Source organism: Pagrus pagrus, assembly GCF_965226575.1.
Source record: "Pagrus pagrus genome assembly, chromosome: 5".
Taxonomy (NCBI): domain Eukaryota; kingdom Metazoa; phylum Chordata; class Actinopteri; order Spariformes; family Sparidae; genus Pagrus; species Pagrus pagrus.
This window is the reverse complement of record NC_140189.1, coordinates 19,741,886-19,758,111: the sequence shown is the minus strand read 5'-3', so window position 1 is coordinate 19,758,111 and position 16,226 is coordinate 19,741,886. Positions and strand designations below refer to the sequence as shown.

Sequence of the window (16,226 nt, the reverse complement as noted above, 5' to 3'; positions counted from 1 at the left end):
AGACTGAAGAACTTTTAAGAGACGACTGCGATATCAGCAGATAAACACTCTCTCTTCGCTGGTTTGTCGCCGTGCCAAAATGAGCCTGTTTGTTTGGACGGTCCCAAAACTTGTAGTGTATTTTCTTTGTGGACGTTTGCCATACTGTGCACGGCACAGTTGGCTGAAAAAGAACCCGTTTTATCTAATTGTAAAGCTCTCAAAGTAACAATGTGTGTATGAAAAATGGGATATTGAGCGAGTTTCATTTCAGCTCTGAATTGCAATTTGTAGTGTTTTGTTCAGTTTTAGCGGCATCATAAACAATAAAGATTACCAGCGATACTGACATTCCATTATTTTAAGGTTTATGGCTCTTGATCATTATGGCAGTCTGCCTCACTTGCTGCGGTTCGAATTGTTCCACAGTTGTAAAATGCAGTGTGTGAAACCTTCCATTTTAGCTGCAGGCATATCCGGTAATTAAAGGATTAACTTGGTAATCTAAATTGTCTCTTGTCTTTCTCTTCCTCACATTATTTCCTAACATCCATTTCAAAGATTTAAGAATGCCTCCTTTTCCTCTCCGTCTGCGTTTTTCTGCTCCTTCCCATGCCTGCTCTGGTTTCTGTAATCAACTTGCTTCTGGATAACCTCGTTTCCGGCTAAGCGTAAGGGGGACGACAAATCCGCGAGCGTGTGCGTGCCTGGTATGGCAAAGTGCGTCTCTGCCCCTCCTGACAGCTCAGGATGTCTTCAGTTCGTTTGAGGATTGCGTGTAGTTATTAAGTCAAAATGTGTCTAAACCTCTGTGACTCTTTCAGAAAACATTATGCAGCAAACCGCCAAACAGGTGAAGCTTTGAAAAATGCGAGACATTCAAATCTGAGTTTTGCTCCAACAAGGCATTTTAGAGTCTAGCTCTAAAATGAGTTGCATTTATCAAGTGTTTCTCGCATCTGCAGATGCTGTGCTCTGTGAATAACTCTGAATATTCTGTAGCCTCTTGAGATGTATATGTATTCATGTTTAAAGACTTGTGTACAAGGATCTGTTTTTTTGTTTTGTTTTACCAGCTGAATATTTGCTTTGTTGAAGTGACCTTATATACTGAGGGTACTGAACATTAAATAGCTCAAGTAAGCTTTACAAAGCTGAGATGTTATGCAAGTTTTCTAAATGATTTCTCCTCTGCCTAATACTCTGTTTTGAAGACCAGAAAATATTTTTAGACACAAACACTCAAAGAGGAACACATTTCTAACTAATAATGCAACCCGATCTTTTGCCATGCTTTGGATTTGAATTATGTATTTTCAGTTTAGACTAAGCTCTTCATCTCTTGAGGAGATGCGACTTAATATGAGGCAATATCAAAAGTTTATTTTTCAGAAGCAGCTAAACGCTCTCGTACTTAATTTGGAATGCCATAAAATTCATAATGAAAGGGGACGTCATGTGTAACTAGAGTAAAATAAGTAAGTGTGGTCAACGCAGGATTCAGAGTTTATTGGTGAGTCAGCCAGTGATTAAAGCACTGCTAAAGAGCGGCTGATTCAGCCACGAGGCTGGAAACATCTGTAAGTGAATGGGGACAAAGCATCAGCTGTGGCACTTGAGTGATGAATATGAATATTCCACCCAATCTGGAGACTCTTAGTCCACAGTGTGAAGGATGCCTCTAAGAATAGCAACATTGTCTTAAACCACAGGTCTGAACAGTTTAAATCAGAAAGATAAATGCGTCTACTTCTAGCACTCATGCCGTTATGTACACAAATTCAGGCTCCCAGCTGTTGATCTTCTTAAACATCACTTTTAGCCATTTATTCATACACATCGGGCACAAACATGCTCTTCTGCACTGACAAATATATTCACACACATGCAGGCTGTCACTTAACACACCGATCTCAAAATGTGAGCTTGTTTTCATTGACAGGAACTTAAAATGGTCTCAAAGGTTTTCAAGGCGGCTGTGCCTCCTAAGAAGCTTTGAAATTCAAGTGAAGGTGTTGGGGAGCGTCAGCCGCGGTGGCAAAGGTACACGCCACAAAATTGCTTCCCTGCTTGGACCCCCCTGCTGAGGTGTTGCTTCAAATACTGTAGATGACAGGAAAAATTAATAAATAAAAGTCAACAAACCAGAATAAGCAGATGTGTAAGCTCCTGTTCAAAGGTGTTGGTTGTGTAAATATGATGCACGGCAACACTATTAATGAGCCTAACAGCTCCAACTCTTCTTTTGTTGGTAAATTGTTTATCGACATAACTCAAAAAAAAAGAGGCAGCGTTTAATCAAAGTGCTGCCTGTTTGAGTAGAGATGATTTATGTCGGCAGCTTTTGATGGCAGTGCTGTGACCTGAGATCCAGGAGAGCGTCTATCATGGAAATATTCTCATCAAGGAACAGTGTAGGCTGCTGGTGTTAGCATGCTGAATTAATATATGCGCACAGATGTACAGCGCTGCATCAATGTACATGCTTAGCAGCCAATTTTCCTTTCATTTAAATGGGAGAAGATTGTCGTATCGTCACATGTGGCATGTGTGAGACTGATTTACTTATTCACCCCCGTCCTCCCAGTCCCCTCCTCTCCTTCTGTCCTTCATTCCCTGATTTCTTTTTTTTTTTTCCCCTCTCTGCATCTTTCAGCGGTGATGCAAACGTGATGTGATTAAGTTTGGGTTGCCATGGGTGCCATCTCTCCCACATGTTTTTTTAATGTATGTGAGTCAGATCTATACGAGTATATTTTCCCTGCCAGTGATTGATTGTTTTCCAGACCGACCTTAATGACCAGGCGCATTCTATGGTATCTGAATTTTTCGGTGTTTTTGTGTATTCCTGCAATTTTGATTGCATGCATAATTCTGCGTCTCAGATTGATCGAGGGAAAGCTGTGTTTGCACGCTTGCGGCCAATAATTTGCCTGCGTGCACATTTTGCACATGTTTTTGTTTTTTTTGTGTGTGTGTTTGCTGTGTTTGCTCCATGAATGTGCGTACAGTATGCAGGAGTGTGCGTGACAGAGAATGAGTGTGTGTGGTTGAAGGAGTGCTTGTTGAGGCATGGTTGTCTCGCTGAAAAATGTATCCTGAAACGCAGACATGTGGAGGAGTAAATATTTGTCATCTGGGGACAAACATACATCAGTCAGCCGTGCTCCAGATTATAGATGATGGTGGCTTTTTTTCTTGCTCATCCCATTTCTGCTTCTCTCCCCGTGTTTGATCACTCCCAACGTTAATGTTGTCAGAGGAGTGTTTCTAACGGGAACAATGTTCCTGTTCCCAGAGCCTCAATGTAAATACATTACATTTAGAGTGATTACCAAATAAAGATACTCGGTGGTATAAAAGCCACTTAAGAAGACTCAAGCACTCTGAAGCAAAACATCAACCAGCAAAGTGATAGTGACATATTTGATCTTGGATTTGTTGTTAATGGAAGCTAAACATGAAATGGTTTAATATTCTGGATAGTAATTTTAATTGAATTAATTTCAGAGGACATTGTAAGGCGCTGATGGTGTCATAAAACACTTGTTATAGCTGCTGTTCATCACTGTGATGTAAATTATGCCCAGTGATTGCTCAATGATGCTTTCCTTTGGGGACATGATGTTGTAAAAAGAAAAAAGAAAAAAATTGTAATTGGCTCCAAAGGGCACACGATGTGTTGGTGCCATGAGGGAGGAACACAAAAGAGGGGTTATTTTCTCTCAAGCTATGGCTTTTCTCCCCGCTGACATGCTCGCACTGCGGTGCGTTCAGCAATTCTGCTCTCCAAGTAGATAATAAGGAGTGAAATTAAAAAAATAAATGCTTGTTTTACAAACTGCGATAACACAAGTCAACAGTACGTGGAGGAGGAGTGGCGAGGATGAGTTTGAGCATTTCAAAATAAGACTTGAGGTCTGCGTGCATGCAAAAAAGATACCTGCTCCTGGAAAGCGATATTGTACGTGACATCAAAGTAGAAATCATTATGAAATATTGAAGGATGGTAAGAAAAGACGTGTACAAAGCTGCAACACTTGTGAAAATCTAATCCTGCGTGCTTTTTTAAAATGCAGTGGGTTGTGCCTATATAGTTACCGTTACCGGAACATAACTTTTTCTGATTTATTTTTATTTTTGAGAGTGACTGCCTGCATCTTAACCACCTCATCATCTTCTCCTCTTGTGCTCAGTCCCTGACTTTGCAGCTGATGTGGTCAGCTGGCCAGATGAGACTTGGGGTCTGTGCACAGCTGGAAATCTGGCCTGGACATCACGGCTCAGCACACTGACACCTGGTGCCCCCTTGTTTGTGTGTGTGTGTGTGCGTGTGTGTGCTTGATGTGTGTGTGTGGGTGTGTGTGTGTGTTTCAGGTCAGTTGAATCATCTCTGGAGAATAGCAGCTGCAGACAAATATCATGTCACGACCTCTGATGTGTTTTTGTCTTTTTAAAAATGGTACAAGAATAAAACAGTGATTGTGGATTGTTATGAAAATGATGAGCGGTGCAGGAATGCACACAGTTACGTAACAGTTAGTGGGCATTAGCAACACATCCAGCATGATGCATCAATTAAATCATCTTCATTGGCTGAATGATCAGCATGGGAGACATTTAGTGTCCTGTGTTTGTTGTTCGCGTGTGCGTGTACTAAATGATCTGGCAATGGACTCAGATGCATTTGACCAACTAATGGCAGCTTTAGCCAATTACATTCCGCGGGATCTAATGCAGTGCAGCTTATATTGCTGCTGTATGTCTATTTGATTTGTGCATTGACCTGCAAGAAGTCTGTTAAGTGGCTGATACTCTCTGTGTGTGACTGCACGTGTGTGTGTGCACGTTGACTTTGAAGTACATTGTGTCGTGACAATAATCTAAGCCAATTTACTACGCATCAGCCCTCCATTATGGGTTTGATATAAAGCGGTGCGTGACTAGAATGCCCTCCCATAAAATGACAATTTACTTCTCTAAAGAAATTACGTGTTTAACCTCATTAACCTAAAGTGCATGTACTAAAACGGAAGACCAACCCCCACCCACACACAACGGCGCGCGCGCACACACAAACACAAATTGGAAACATCATCAAAAGTTGAGAGTTCATGTTGAATGTGACCCCTGCAAATGAGAAGCCAGCGGCGAGCTAACAACATCAGGCGCTCATCAGGCTCGCGACTCGTCAGTGTCTCAGGCGGCTTTGGTTTCCCTCTCAGTTTCAACATCATCTGTCCTCTATGAGATGATTAACCTGGCAGGTGTGAGGTGAGTCTCGCCCACTGTTTTAGCGAGCTGTCGTCTTCAGTCAGCGGGGAGTACAGAGGGTCAGCCCGGCCGGCTAATGGCCGCAGTCACAAAGCTGGAAGCCGGCCCATTAGAAGAAGCCGCCATCATTAGGACCAACACACTTTCAAACAACCTGACCTGCTGGTCCCACGCTGTTTATTAGCAAAGTTTTGGCTCTGCGTTAGAGCAATTATACTCACTATTCATGATGAACTGTGGCCTTTCCTTCACACCATGAGAAACACAGACTCACATACATAGTAAATAATGTCGGCCGGTTGTGTCGTCCTGAATAGGGAGCTGCCATTATTAATGACAGCTTCTCTCCTCTACTAATGTGTTTCAACAAGAAAATGTGTTTTGGAAAATGGGAGAAAAAGGCGAAGTGTCAGCAAGTGATCTATGTCGTTCATTGGACACAGAACATTTAGTTTTCATTAAGAGTTAAACATGTACACGAAACATTAATGGGGTTCAGCAGCAGCGGCGGCGGCATGCTTCACTGTATCTCATCCTGATAAATTAGCAACTCAGCACACAGGGGTAAAAGAAAAACAGGAGGAGAAAGAGAGGCATTAATATAATGTGTAGTGGGGGAGGAACTGACAGATAATGTCTTTATCCCACGATTGGTGTTTATGACGCAACGTAATATTACCGCTGACCCGGGCATGAGCGAGCTGCGAGGATGAACGAAGGCAGGCTGAGGGAGGAGAGGAGAGGAAAGGTCAGTGCGAGTGTTGCCGTTTCATTATGAGAGATGTGGACTCCCATCCCCTCCTGCTGCACAGGGAGTGATGGAGAAGGTTGTTAATGCCCGGTCTGTCAGCCATATTGGATTCAGGGCAGTAAATTAATATTACACTCCTTTTTAAAGGGGTTTTATTTTGGGATTTACTGGTCTCCCCTGAGTGTCGGTGGTGTAAAGAGGTTATTTCCCTCTCTTCCACTCTGTTCAGTGTCCTCTCGCTATCTCTCGCACAAGCCTAATATGTTTAGAGAGAGAGAAACTGTGTACGCTGAGGAAGGATGTGTGCGCTGTAGGCTCCATTGTGTCATTCAGCGTTTGTGTAAAGCATTTTTCAGCGAGCGAGCAAGTTTGCTGTAAATCGTAGCATTGTCCCCCTGAAGGACAGCTCTTGTATTTCCAAACCGTGGAGATGCATCTTCCCTCCTCCTCCTCCACATTCTCCTATATGTCATAAGGTTGTAGAGAAATAAAACGGCATCCGCAGTATATAGGAAGTGATTTCAAGTTAACTGGCTGTCTAGCTGTCAGTCATCTCTAACCTCTCTGCCTCTCGCCCCGTCTTGCTTAATGTGAGTAGAGTTAGAGTCCTGGTTGAAGAGCCGTATAACACAGTGTGAAGTGGCCTAGTCGCTGAGACGGGATTTATGGCCGCCAGTCCATCAGCGGTGATGTTAAAGGGCTGTGATTAAGAGCTGGAGTAAAGACATGGACTCCACTACCCCCTCCGACCCAACCAAGAGCTCACAAGGCCGAGCTCCGTCACTGCCAGCTCTCTTCCATACAGCCATGTCTCTTTCTGTCTGTCTGTCTCCGTCTTCCTCTGCCTCTTTCTAATGCATATGTATGAGTCGCGATTCACCAAGGACACCGAATCTCTGCATTAGATATTTGCTGCATTTTCATGACAACCTGAAAACTTAAAAGCGTTTTCTCTTTCTCATTTGGCAACCCTCTAAAATCTCTGCTTCTTTTATCCTGCATAGGCTCCGAGCACGTCGCCACAGCAACACTTCCTGCCGCCTTCTCGGACCTGTTACCTCACTTCCTGGTGGAGCCGGAGGACGAGTACATCGTGAAGAACAAGCCGGTGATGCTGATGTGCCGCTCCACTCCGGCCACGCAGATCTACTTCAAGTGCAACGGCGAGTGGGTTCACCAGGACGACCACTTGATCGAACGGACTGTTGACCCAGCCACAGGTACAAACAAACAGTTTCCCATCAAGGATTAATCGATTGGTTGTCTAAATCAATTTCCAACTACTCAGTTAATCAGTTTGAGTCATTTTTTAAGGAAAATTGTCAAAATTCTCTGATTCTAGCTTCTTAAATGTGAATATTTCTGTCTTCACTCCTCAATGGCAGTAAAGTTGTGGACAAAACAAGACTGATAAGGTCGTTCATCATCATCATTTAGGGCTTTTGCAAACACTGATCAAAATGTTTCACCATTTTCTTACTTTTTAAAGAACAAACAAAAAGCGATAATCAACAAACTGATCAACAGAAAGTCAATCAGCATAATAAATGTCACTTGCAGCCCTGTTTTCCATCTAAATCACAAATTTTATTTTCAATTTTAACCCAAATTGAGCTCCTTTTTGGCACTCTTTCAGCTGAGATGAGCATCACTTTTGGCTGCCATTAGTTGCGGATGTGACATGAACAACTCCATAGATACATTATGTAAAGTGTTTGCGTGCTGAAACTAAGGTTTGCAATTTGCCAGTGATTACTGTGCTCCATCAGGCTCTTGGCTCATCATCCAGCCTATTTAGCCTGCCAGTCTCATAATAAGCACATTGGTTTCAGTCTCAGAAAATCTTCTCGATCACCTTGGAGACCTGTTTGTTTTTCTCTCTGTTGTGCTGCAACCCCCGCCTCCGCCATCAGTGTCATAAACATGTATGACACTGATGTGTGATTCAGCAGCGACGGGTGAATTCAAACCACCCATTCACAGCCTGACAGCTGATTGGGAACGAGACCCATGGAAATGACAGGTTTTTCCGGGGAGTGGGAACACACACACACATGCACTGAAGCAAACACACGCTCAGATTTGTAGCCATAATGGACACAACAACTGATAACTGCCCAAAAAAATACAAACACACATCAGTGTCTGCAGACTAGACATAGAAACACAAAGGGACAGTGTTTAAAGGAGAAGTTTATCAGTTCATATGCACGCTTTCCCTCTTTATTTTAAAAGAAGAGCTCTGTGTACAAACATTTTATCCATCTGGTCTTCAGGGTTTAGATTAACATGCAGCAGCTCGCCAAATGTAGGCATAAATTGTCTAAAAAATGTCATGGGGGTGACTAACGATTCAACCTGACACTTTGTTAGGGGAGGATTTCTGATTTAGTGTGCGAATGAACGCAAATAGTCTCCCATACTGAGGCTCTGATTGATGTGGCTGTATTTCCGTAGAGTCAAGTTTGCGCTGGTGGAAGAAGAATTTGCAGACAATCATGTCATGTCACGGCCTTGCTGTCACTCACACAGTCACAGCCAAGTTTCGTTATTCGGTTTGTTTAACCTTGTGCATGAGGCACAGTCTTGAATGATGTCATTTTGGAAGCAGGCTCCTGTGGATAATGGCAATAAAACAGTGTGAAACATTAATTGTAGCTCCTGCTTTGAGGAGAGAAAATGAAGACACGAGGGAGCGCTTGTGGATTTGGATTATTAAGAAAAGATTGTGAGTGAGTCAATACCGATAAAATTCAATCAATTCCCAACGCTGTTTTTTTTTCTTGTAACGGTTCAACTCTCCGTTTCTCACAGTCGTTGGTGGAAGTGATACAAATTCAAAGCACTGCCAATATCAACATTCCTTTTGTGGTGAGAAAAGGCGTTTCGGTAGTGAAACTGCTCCAAATCTATGAGCAACAAGTACATGTAGAGCCTTGGTGAGCAAACTAATACCTCTGCTGTATTACAGTCAGTGTGCTGACATGCACCTGAGTCACCAGGTTGCAGTCGGGTTTCTCCACTACGCTGGTATCTTAAATGTCATGTAAACAAGAAACCTTGTTCCTGTAATCGGGGTCGCAGATTAGAGACACCTGGTTTCTCCAGGTGGATTTCTCTGCCATGAACACCGGGAAACCTGTTTCCTAATCAGCTTTTTCCAAGTATGCATGCGCAAGACAAAAGACTGTCGACAGTGTGACAACAGAGCAGCAGGATGAAAAGACAGATCATTTCACAGAGAGTATATTTAATATGAAACTAAAGTAGCATCTAGAAGTCTAAATAAGCTTTGTTTTCACTGCTTGTTTTCTTTTGACCACCTATAAACAATATATATCTATTTCTTTTAACTTTTTCCTTTTTTCCAACAGAACAGAGCTACAAATACACTCAACAAAAACTACCATATTTGAAATTAAGATATAAAGCTCCACTGTTTGCCTGTCCCTCTCACTGCGCAGCCAGTAAATAAATTAAATTATAAAGGTTCGATGTACATACAATGTATTTGTCCCAGTAAAACACAGTTGCACAAAGAAATGAAAGTTGTAGTCCCTGCAGACTACACACATGGAACACAGGAGATTAAATTTAGAATATGATAAGATGAAATATAAAATTAATAATTTAAATTAAATAGTTATTTACAGACATACAGTATATACACAAACTCAATATATTATATATAATATAATATATAATATTCTTAAACCTGCATCTTGGGAAATGTAAACAAAAGTAGCAAGATAAGATAGTGATGATTATATAGTTAATTCTCACAATCATCCAAAGTTCGACATCTAACACTTTTCCATCAACCTTGGCTGTGTTTGTGTTGGAAGACGTTTGGTGTGCAGAGTCCATCTCCCCTCGTCCTGCATCCTGTCCTCACTATAGTCCATGTAAATTCGATTAACACAGATTCTATGCTACACACGTTATTTCTGCTCGCAGTGGGAGACGCTGCAGAGTCGGCTGCTCCACTTTGATACGGTGAAAATGAATTGCGTTTTGTCAACAGCAACTTCTGTCAAGAACACGATGTGCCCCATAAACTGCGACTGGGTTTATGAGAACATCACATTACCAATGCAACGGTGCTCTGCCAACATTTAACGATGATGGACCATTTGCCATGTGGTTATTAGCCGTTATAGTCAGCATTTATTTGTCCATGAAACAAATCTGTGGCGACGGGGTGCTGCGGACCCCTGCAGCAGTGGATGGGCTGCGTCTTTAGAAACCCTGTGAAGTTCCAAGGCCTCGTCGCAGCTCCTCCACATCGCTCTGCGTTGCAGCTGCCTTTGATGATGAATGTGTCATGTGTGGTGCTGTGCAGTGAAGGACACGTGGCTGTCCAGAGGTATGGCTGCTCAGTAGTACCCACATCGATCTCTCAAACACTTGTGCTGTTTAATGTCAGCACTGCCCAGAGGAGTTTACTGATGGCTCCCTCTAATCCCCCCTTTCCTGCAAGAAACATGTGAGGCGCATACATCCGACTGTGGTAAAGCTGTGTGTATTTGTGTGCGTGTGTGTGCAGTACAGGCTTGTCAGGCCGTCCTCTCACCCTGGTCGTCACAGTCACACCGGACTCTAAACTCGTACCTGTTGCCAAGCAACTAGGACTTCTGTCACACCAGGAGCTGCCCGTTATCAACATCATGCCTTGAGGAGGCAGGACTGAGGAGTTTGGAGACAGACCCAAGTTGACAAAAATTGATTGACAATTTATACCCAGTGTAACAGTGAAAAATCACCTTCTCAAAATAGCCTATTTCTCTAAAAGAAACTTTCCTACCTGACTCAGAGTGGTTGTTTTTTTCCCCCCCATGCTTCACACTGAGCAGAATCCACGCTGGTTTCCCTCCATTAACAAAGACAGTGATGAAAATACTATGCACCCATGTGATCAGCCAAGAGCCGTCAAACAGCCCCTGAGATTACAGCCTTAGTTTCATTGGCTGACGTGTTCGGACTGATTGGGATTCTCGTCAAGGATCCCTGTTCCTTTGTTATGCAAATGAAAGTGGAGCTGCGGGTAGAGTTAATGCTCTTAATTCTGACAATAAAAAAACGGAAATGGCATGTAGGCACATCAGAGTCCAGAGTCACTGCTGGAGACGGTGTTCACATTTATTCTGCTGTTCTCTGTTCAACATGATGATCTTTGTGTTCGATGGATGGAGAGGCCCCTCAACACTGAAGCACACGTACAGTTTGATGAGGCACAAAGACGCCTGACATCTCATCTCACAATATATCATTGTTGTCTGAAAGCCACATAGTAAGCATTTTTTAGAACTGAGCTACTGGTTTGCCTCTGCATGTGTGAGTTATTTTTTTCATTAACAAAGCAAAGCTATGTTCTGTGTCTGTGCTTTTGAAAAGGTTTCACAAACCCTGGAGCTGCAGGATTTTCTCGACCTGTAATGTTGCTTGTTAATCACCAATTAACGTGTCAGGGAAAAAATAAAGGTTAAGAAGCATTTATTTATTTTTTAACATTTGAATAAATGGAGGAAACGTAAATGTGATTTAGAAAATGATGAATAACTTTTAAAAACAAACCATTAATTTAACTAAGACCAATGCAAAACAAAAATCAACAAGATTCTAATATAAACCCAAAACAGCAGCAGCCTGGAGACGGAGCATCCGCTCTCTGCAGCGATGATTTGAATCCACAAAGAAGTCGAATTTAGCAATTTTAGATCTACAGTGCTTCAGAGGGTTTGAGGCAGAGGTAGCAGCAGAGAATCACTTCAAGATGCTTACAGTCTCAAAGATAAAGATGAATCACAGTCGTAGCATGGAGCAGGAAAAGGTACATACAATATAAATTTGTCTAGCATATAGTTTTATACTGAGCTTTACTGTGGGTATTAGATTTGTTAGTGTAATGTTGCAAACCACTAAGCAGGCAACATTTTGGACTTTAAATGGTATTATTTTTGCATCAATGTACCTTGATTTGTTAAGAATTTAATGTACTAGATAAACCAAAAATATATAGAAATGTTTTGTTTTCCAGAAAATATTATGACACCATAGCACACATCCATAAAATAACATGATAGACAAAAAACAAACCACTCCCAGCTATTAAGTAATATTAACAAGATTAGTTCATCGGTATTTAAAGCAGCACAGTACAATATCATTTTTTTCCCTGCTCACAATCCTTGAAGTAATTGTACTAATGATTTTTATTTTTTTTTAAATGCCTCGTCTGTTGAAAGTCAAACCAGACTGCCTCGTTGTGAATGCACGTCAGATCACCAACGCACTTGAAGCAACCTTTCGTCGGCAGCTGTGATATCTGCGCCGCAAATGTCGAGGGATTCCCACCGTCCTAATGACTTCTGTTCATGTGTTCATTAATAAAGGATATCAAATGGGGAAAGCAAACCCGATCAAAGGGAGCGGAAGCCGTGATCGATAATCCCTTCACCATCATGTGGCAGAACCAAGTTGAAACGTTATCAGAAATGTGGCTGCTCTCAGAGCGGAGCTGGTCTGGCCGAGCACCGCGGAGGCAATATTCAGCAATCCCCATCCATGTTCACTCCCTGCAGACCCACACACACGTCAAAGTAACTGCAAGGCTTTAAATTAATAAGTGACCCAGGTCTGAAGTGCAGACATGTTTCAGTCAGACGGCTCAGTGGTCGAAGCTCAGGAGGTAGAAAACATGACATGTGGATAACCATCTACAGCAGACGTGACCTCTGGCCTCATCAGACAGGTCTGTTTATTGAAACTGATTCAGAGCAGGAAAGACAAAAGCGCTCCAGCTGTAGTGCAGTTACAGTTACTGACACCCTTCTGTGTTCTGCGAGTGCTTTGGACCCCTTCACACTAGAGGTGTGAATCTTAACTGGCCTCACGATTCGATTTGATTGTGATTCAGCTGTCAACGATTCGAATGCAAAATGATTCTTGATGCATCTCAACGGATCTCAGTGTATGGCATCCTCTATGCCTCTACTTTTTCATCATTTTAATTCCCCTTTTATTCAGAAAGTCCTTCCAATAATCAGACTACTGCAGTCTACAAAAAAAAAGCTCCATCTTTTCAACACATAAACATTACAAAAGCAAAACATTTGTCCATCTGCAGTGCCTTACACATTTGTTGTAATCTACAATAATATTTTCACATGGCAGCTTTAAGAAATGGCATTTATTGACTCTGCTGCACACACCCCTCTCTGATTTGGATGGCAAAGTTGATGGCGCTTATTTATGGCTGCAGACGTTAGCTTCAGGTGAAAATGGCTAACGTGATCAGTTGTTATTGTGAGGCAGAAGTCACACTCAGTGTGGGTCTCATCCAGTTCGTGCTTCCCAGCAAGGAAAATAAAATCTGACATGCACCATTTGAAATTTTTTATTAATTTTTTTTTACTCGCAGAAGATCTCTGCCTCTCTCTGACATACCTCCTACATAAGTAACGTAAGCCTAATGTCCGCCTACAGTTCAAAGCATGGGAGCAACATTGCAATGCAACTTTATTGTCCAGCTGAGGCCGGACTATCAACATTCGATGCACCTATAATCGAGAAATTTCCACACCTTTACTTCACACACATACACATCGGGATACGTACACACACACAAAGACAAAGGGCCACTTGTCTCGAAAGCTCCTTTGAACATGGAAAAGGAAAGAGATGTCACGATTTGTCCTTCCTCTCCTGGTATCAATGTCCGATATCGACCCATCCTCGAGTCTATTGGTTCTCATTACCTGTCCTCAGTAACTTATCTCAATTGTTATGGCTGTGACTGCCTCCAAAGCCCCGGCCGGCTCGGTGTCTCTCCCAGGTCATTCTTTATAGAACCGGAGAAACGGAGACGTCTGGTGAGTCCTAATAAAGACACATCCCCACCGAACAAATCAATGCTGACAGTGTGTTTGCATAGATTAGGAGATTCTCCCGCACTATGATTTCTCATCAGACACATGATGAGGAGAAGGGCGATTGGCATTTGCGGGGAGGATTGTTATATGGGGCCAGGCTGATTTGATTGTGTTTGCATTTCATCTGCCAGCATTGATGGAAACGATTTTGATCCACACGTCGCATTGTCACCTCTGCAGCAAACCCTCTCAGGTGGAAAATACATGCATTTCATATTCCTATTTCAATAAACCACCGCAACCTCCTCATAAAGATGCGTGGGGAGATTATATTTTCTTTGCTGATTGAACCGGATGTCGACAAGACGTCTGCAATGAAAACAGGAGGAGAAAATAATCAGGTGCTTTGATTTGCCTGATGAAAGTGCATTTTTCAGACTTTACAGTGGAATCATGCACACCATATTAATAAACTCTTTAATATTTCTTTTTTTATGTAACTCCACATATCATTTCACACCTCTTTAAGGGAAGTTGACCCGCAGGTTTATCAGTATCAGCTCCTGTCCTCTGTCAATCCTTTTGAAGTCTAAATAAAAACGTATGACGTAGTCTGTAAATCTTTTAAAACCATCCATCACTTTCTGAATATAACTAATAATGTGTTATGGCACCACAGGGCTAACCCCTGTGTCTCCAAACCAGCGAGGATTCATTTGTATAAAATATGTATTTTCTGATTGACTAGATCCTGGATTGTAATGTGATGACATATTTAATTTCTGATCTAAGGGGGAGATAAGCTTGGCTTAGCTGAAATGATCTGTAACCTTTATTTTAATACCTCAATACTTATCCCTGGTATTATAGCAGCCAATCACCTCTCTCGCACCATCCTCCACCCCATGTCTCTGCTCTGCCGCTGTATTACACATTTTTTTCCCTCTTCTCTCAGTCCTGTATAGGTCAGCAACATGGATGCAGATAAATACCTTTTTACCTTCACAGGAGACTTACAGGTGCTCCCTTAACATGAATGACATTTAGAAAAATGTGAAAGCAGCAAGCTGCTCGCTGTCACTTTGTTGTGGTCAAAATTCAGCCGAATTCAGGACAGAGTCTTCCTAATGGCGCTGAGGCCACACCGGAGTGATTAAACATGATCTTTAATGGAGTATTGAGAAACAGTCCTGTTGCAATTTAAGTAAAACCTGATAGGTCCGTGAGCTGGGATCTAATGAACAGAAGGAAATAAGAGAATCAGGGGGGGAAGAGGACAATATAGTCCTAAATGAACAAAATGGCCTCGTACCACCTGCTAAGCATCGATCAGTAGCCAAGGGGACTAATTGATAATGCATTATTAGCTGCTTCCCCATAATGGGACTTGTATTTCATTCTGTCCTTGATGGCGGGACAGAGAGGGAAGGATTTGGCGATGAAGCGCCGAAAAACAGATGGCAAGGTGAATTGTTCCCGTGACACATCTGCCAGCACGTTCTATTAGGCCTCTCAGGCAGGTCAGCAAGCTGTGTGTGTGTGTGTGTGTGTGTGTGTGTGTGTGTGTGTGTGTGTGTGTGTGGAGACAGACCTCCTCAAAGCAAAGCAACACACCTCCGAGTGAGAAGGGAGTCAAAGTGGATTTAATTGAAGCTTGTGTTTGTCTGGCCTTGAGACAACTGCAAGTGTGTTTTGGAGCACTGGGAGTAAAGTGAGGCAGGCAGAATTAAAAACGAACCAGCTGTGCTGATTGATCTCGCCGATACACTCGCACAAAGGCCACACTCCTAGTTTCTCCCGCTTTGTGTGCGTCAAATTTTTTATTTGGAGATTTGGAGTACGTAGGATCTGTTCCTTTGAAGTTGGTCTTGACATGCAGGAATTATGATTTTTAAAATTAACTGCAATTAGTAGAACAAAAGTGAATGATAATTACCATTTGTCAAACAACAACGCTGGCTTTCCAATCTCCCACGCGCACAGCCTTTGTCCTCCCACCAAAACATATCCCGCCTCAGCCGCGCGCTTTGCTTTCTCCAAAGTAATTTCATATTTGTCAGCCTCACAAAAGCTGTGCCCTCGCTGTATGTTGGAATGTATTCAGCAGTCTCAGTGGTTCTTTCTTTCAAGACAGTTAAAGTTATTTATTTACCTCAGCTGGTAAAGACAGACATGTTATCAATACAGTCCTTCAAGCCTGCATTTGTCGTTAGTGTGTGCAGGACATGCCAGGCTGTGTGTAACAAAAGCTTATGAGAGTCTGTGTGATTATGTTAAAGTCATTTTAAAATGATAATAAATCGCTCCTTCTTTTCTGCCACATTTTGGCTTTGCAGGAGGAATGATACATT

At 42.3% G+C, this 16,226-nt stretch overlaps 1 protein-coding gene across 4 annotated transcripts in view; it reads left to right on the top strand.

Moving 5' to 3' along the window:
- unc5a (unc-5 netrin receptor A) overlaps nucleotides 1-16,226 on the top strand; it is a 140,802-nt gene that overhangs the window by 65,041 nt on the left and 59,535 nt on the right. For all 4 annotated transcript variants that reach the window (XM_084353935.1, XM_084353934.1, XM_084353933.1 and 1 more), the window contains exon 2: nucleotides 7,009-7,224. In XM_084353935.1, coding sequence (XP_084210061.1) covers nucleotides 7,009-7,224 — 216 coding nt within the window. The remainder of the gene's footprint in view (nucleotides 1-7,008; nucleotides 7,225-16,226) is intronic.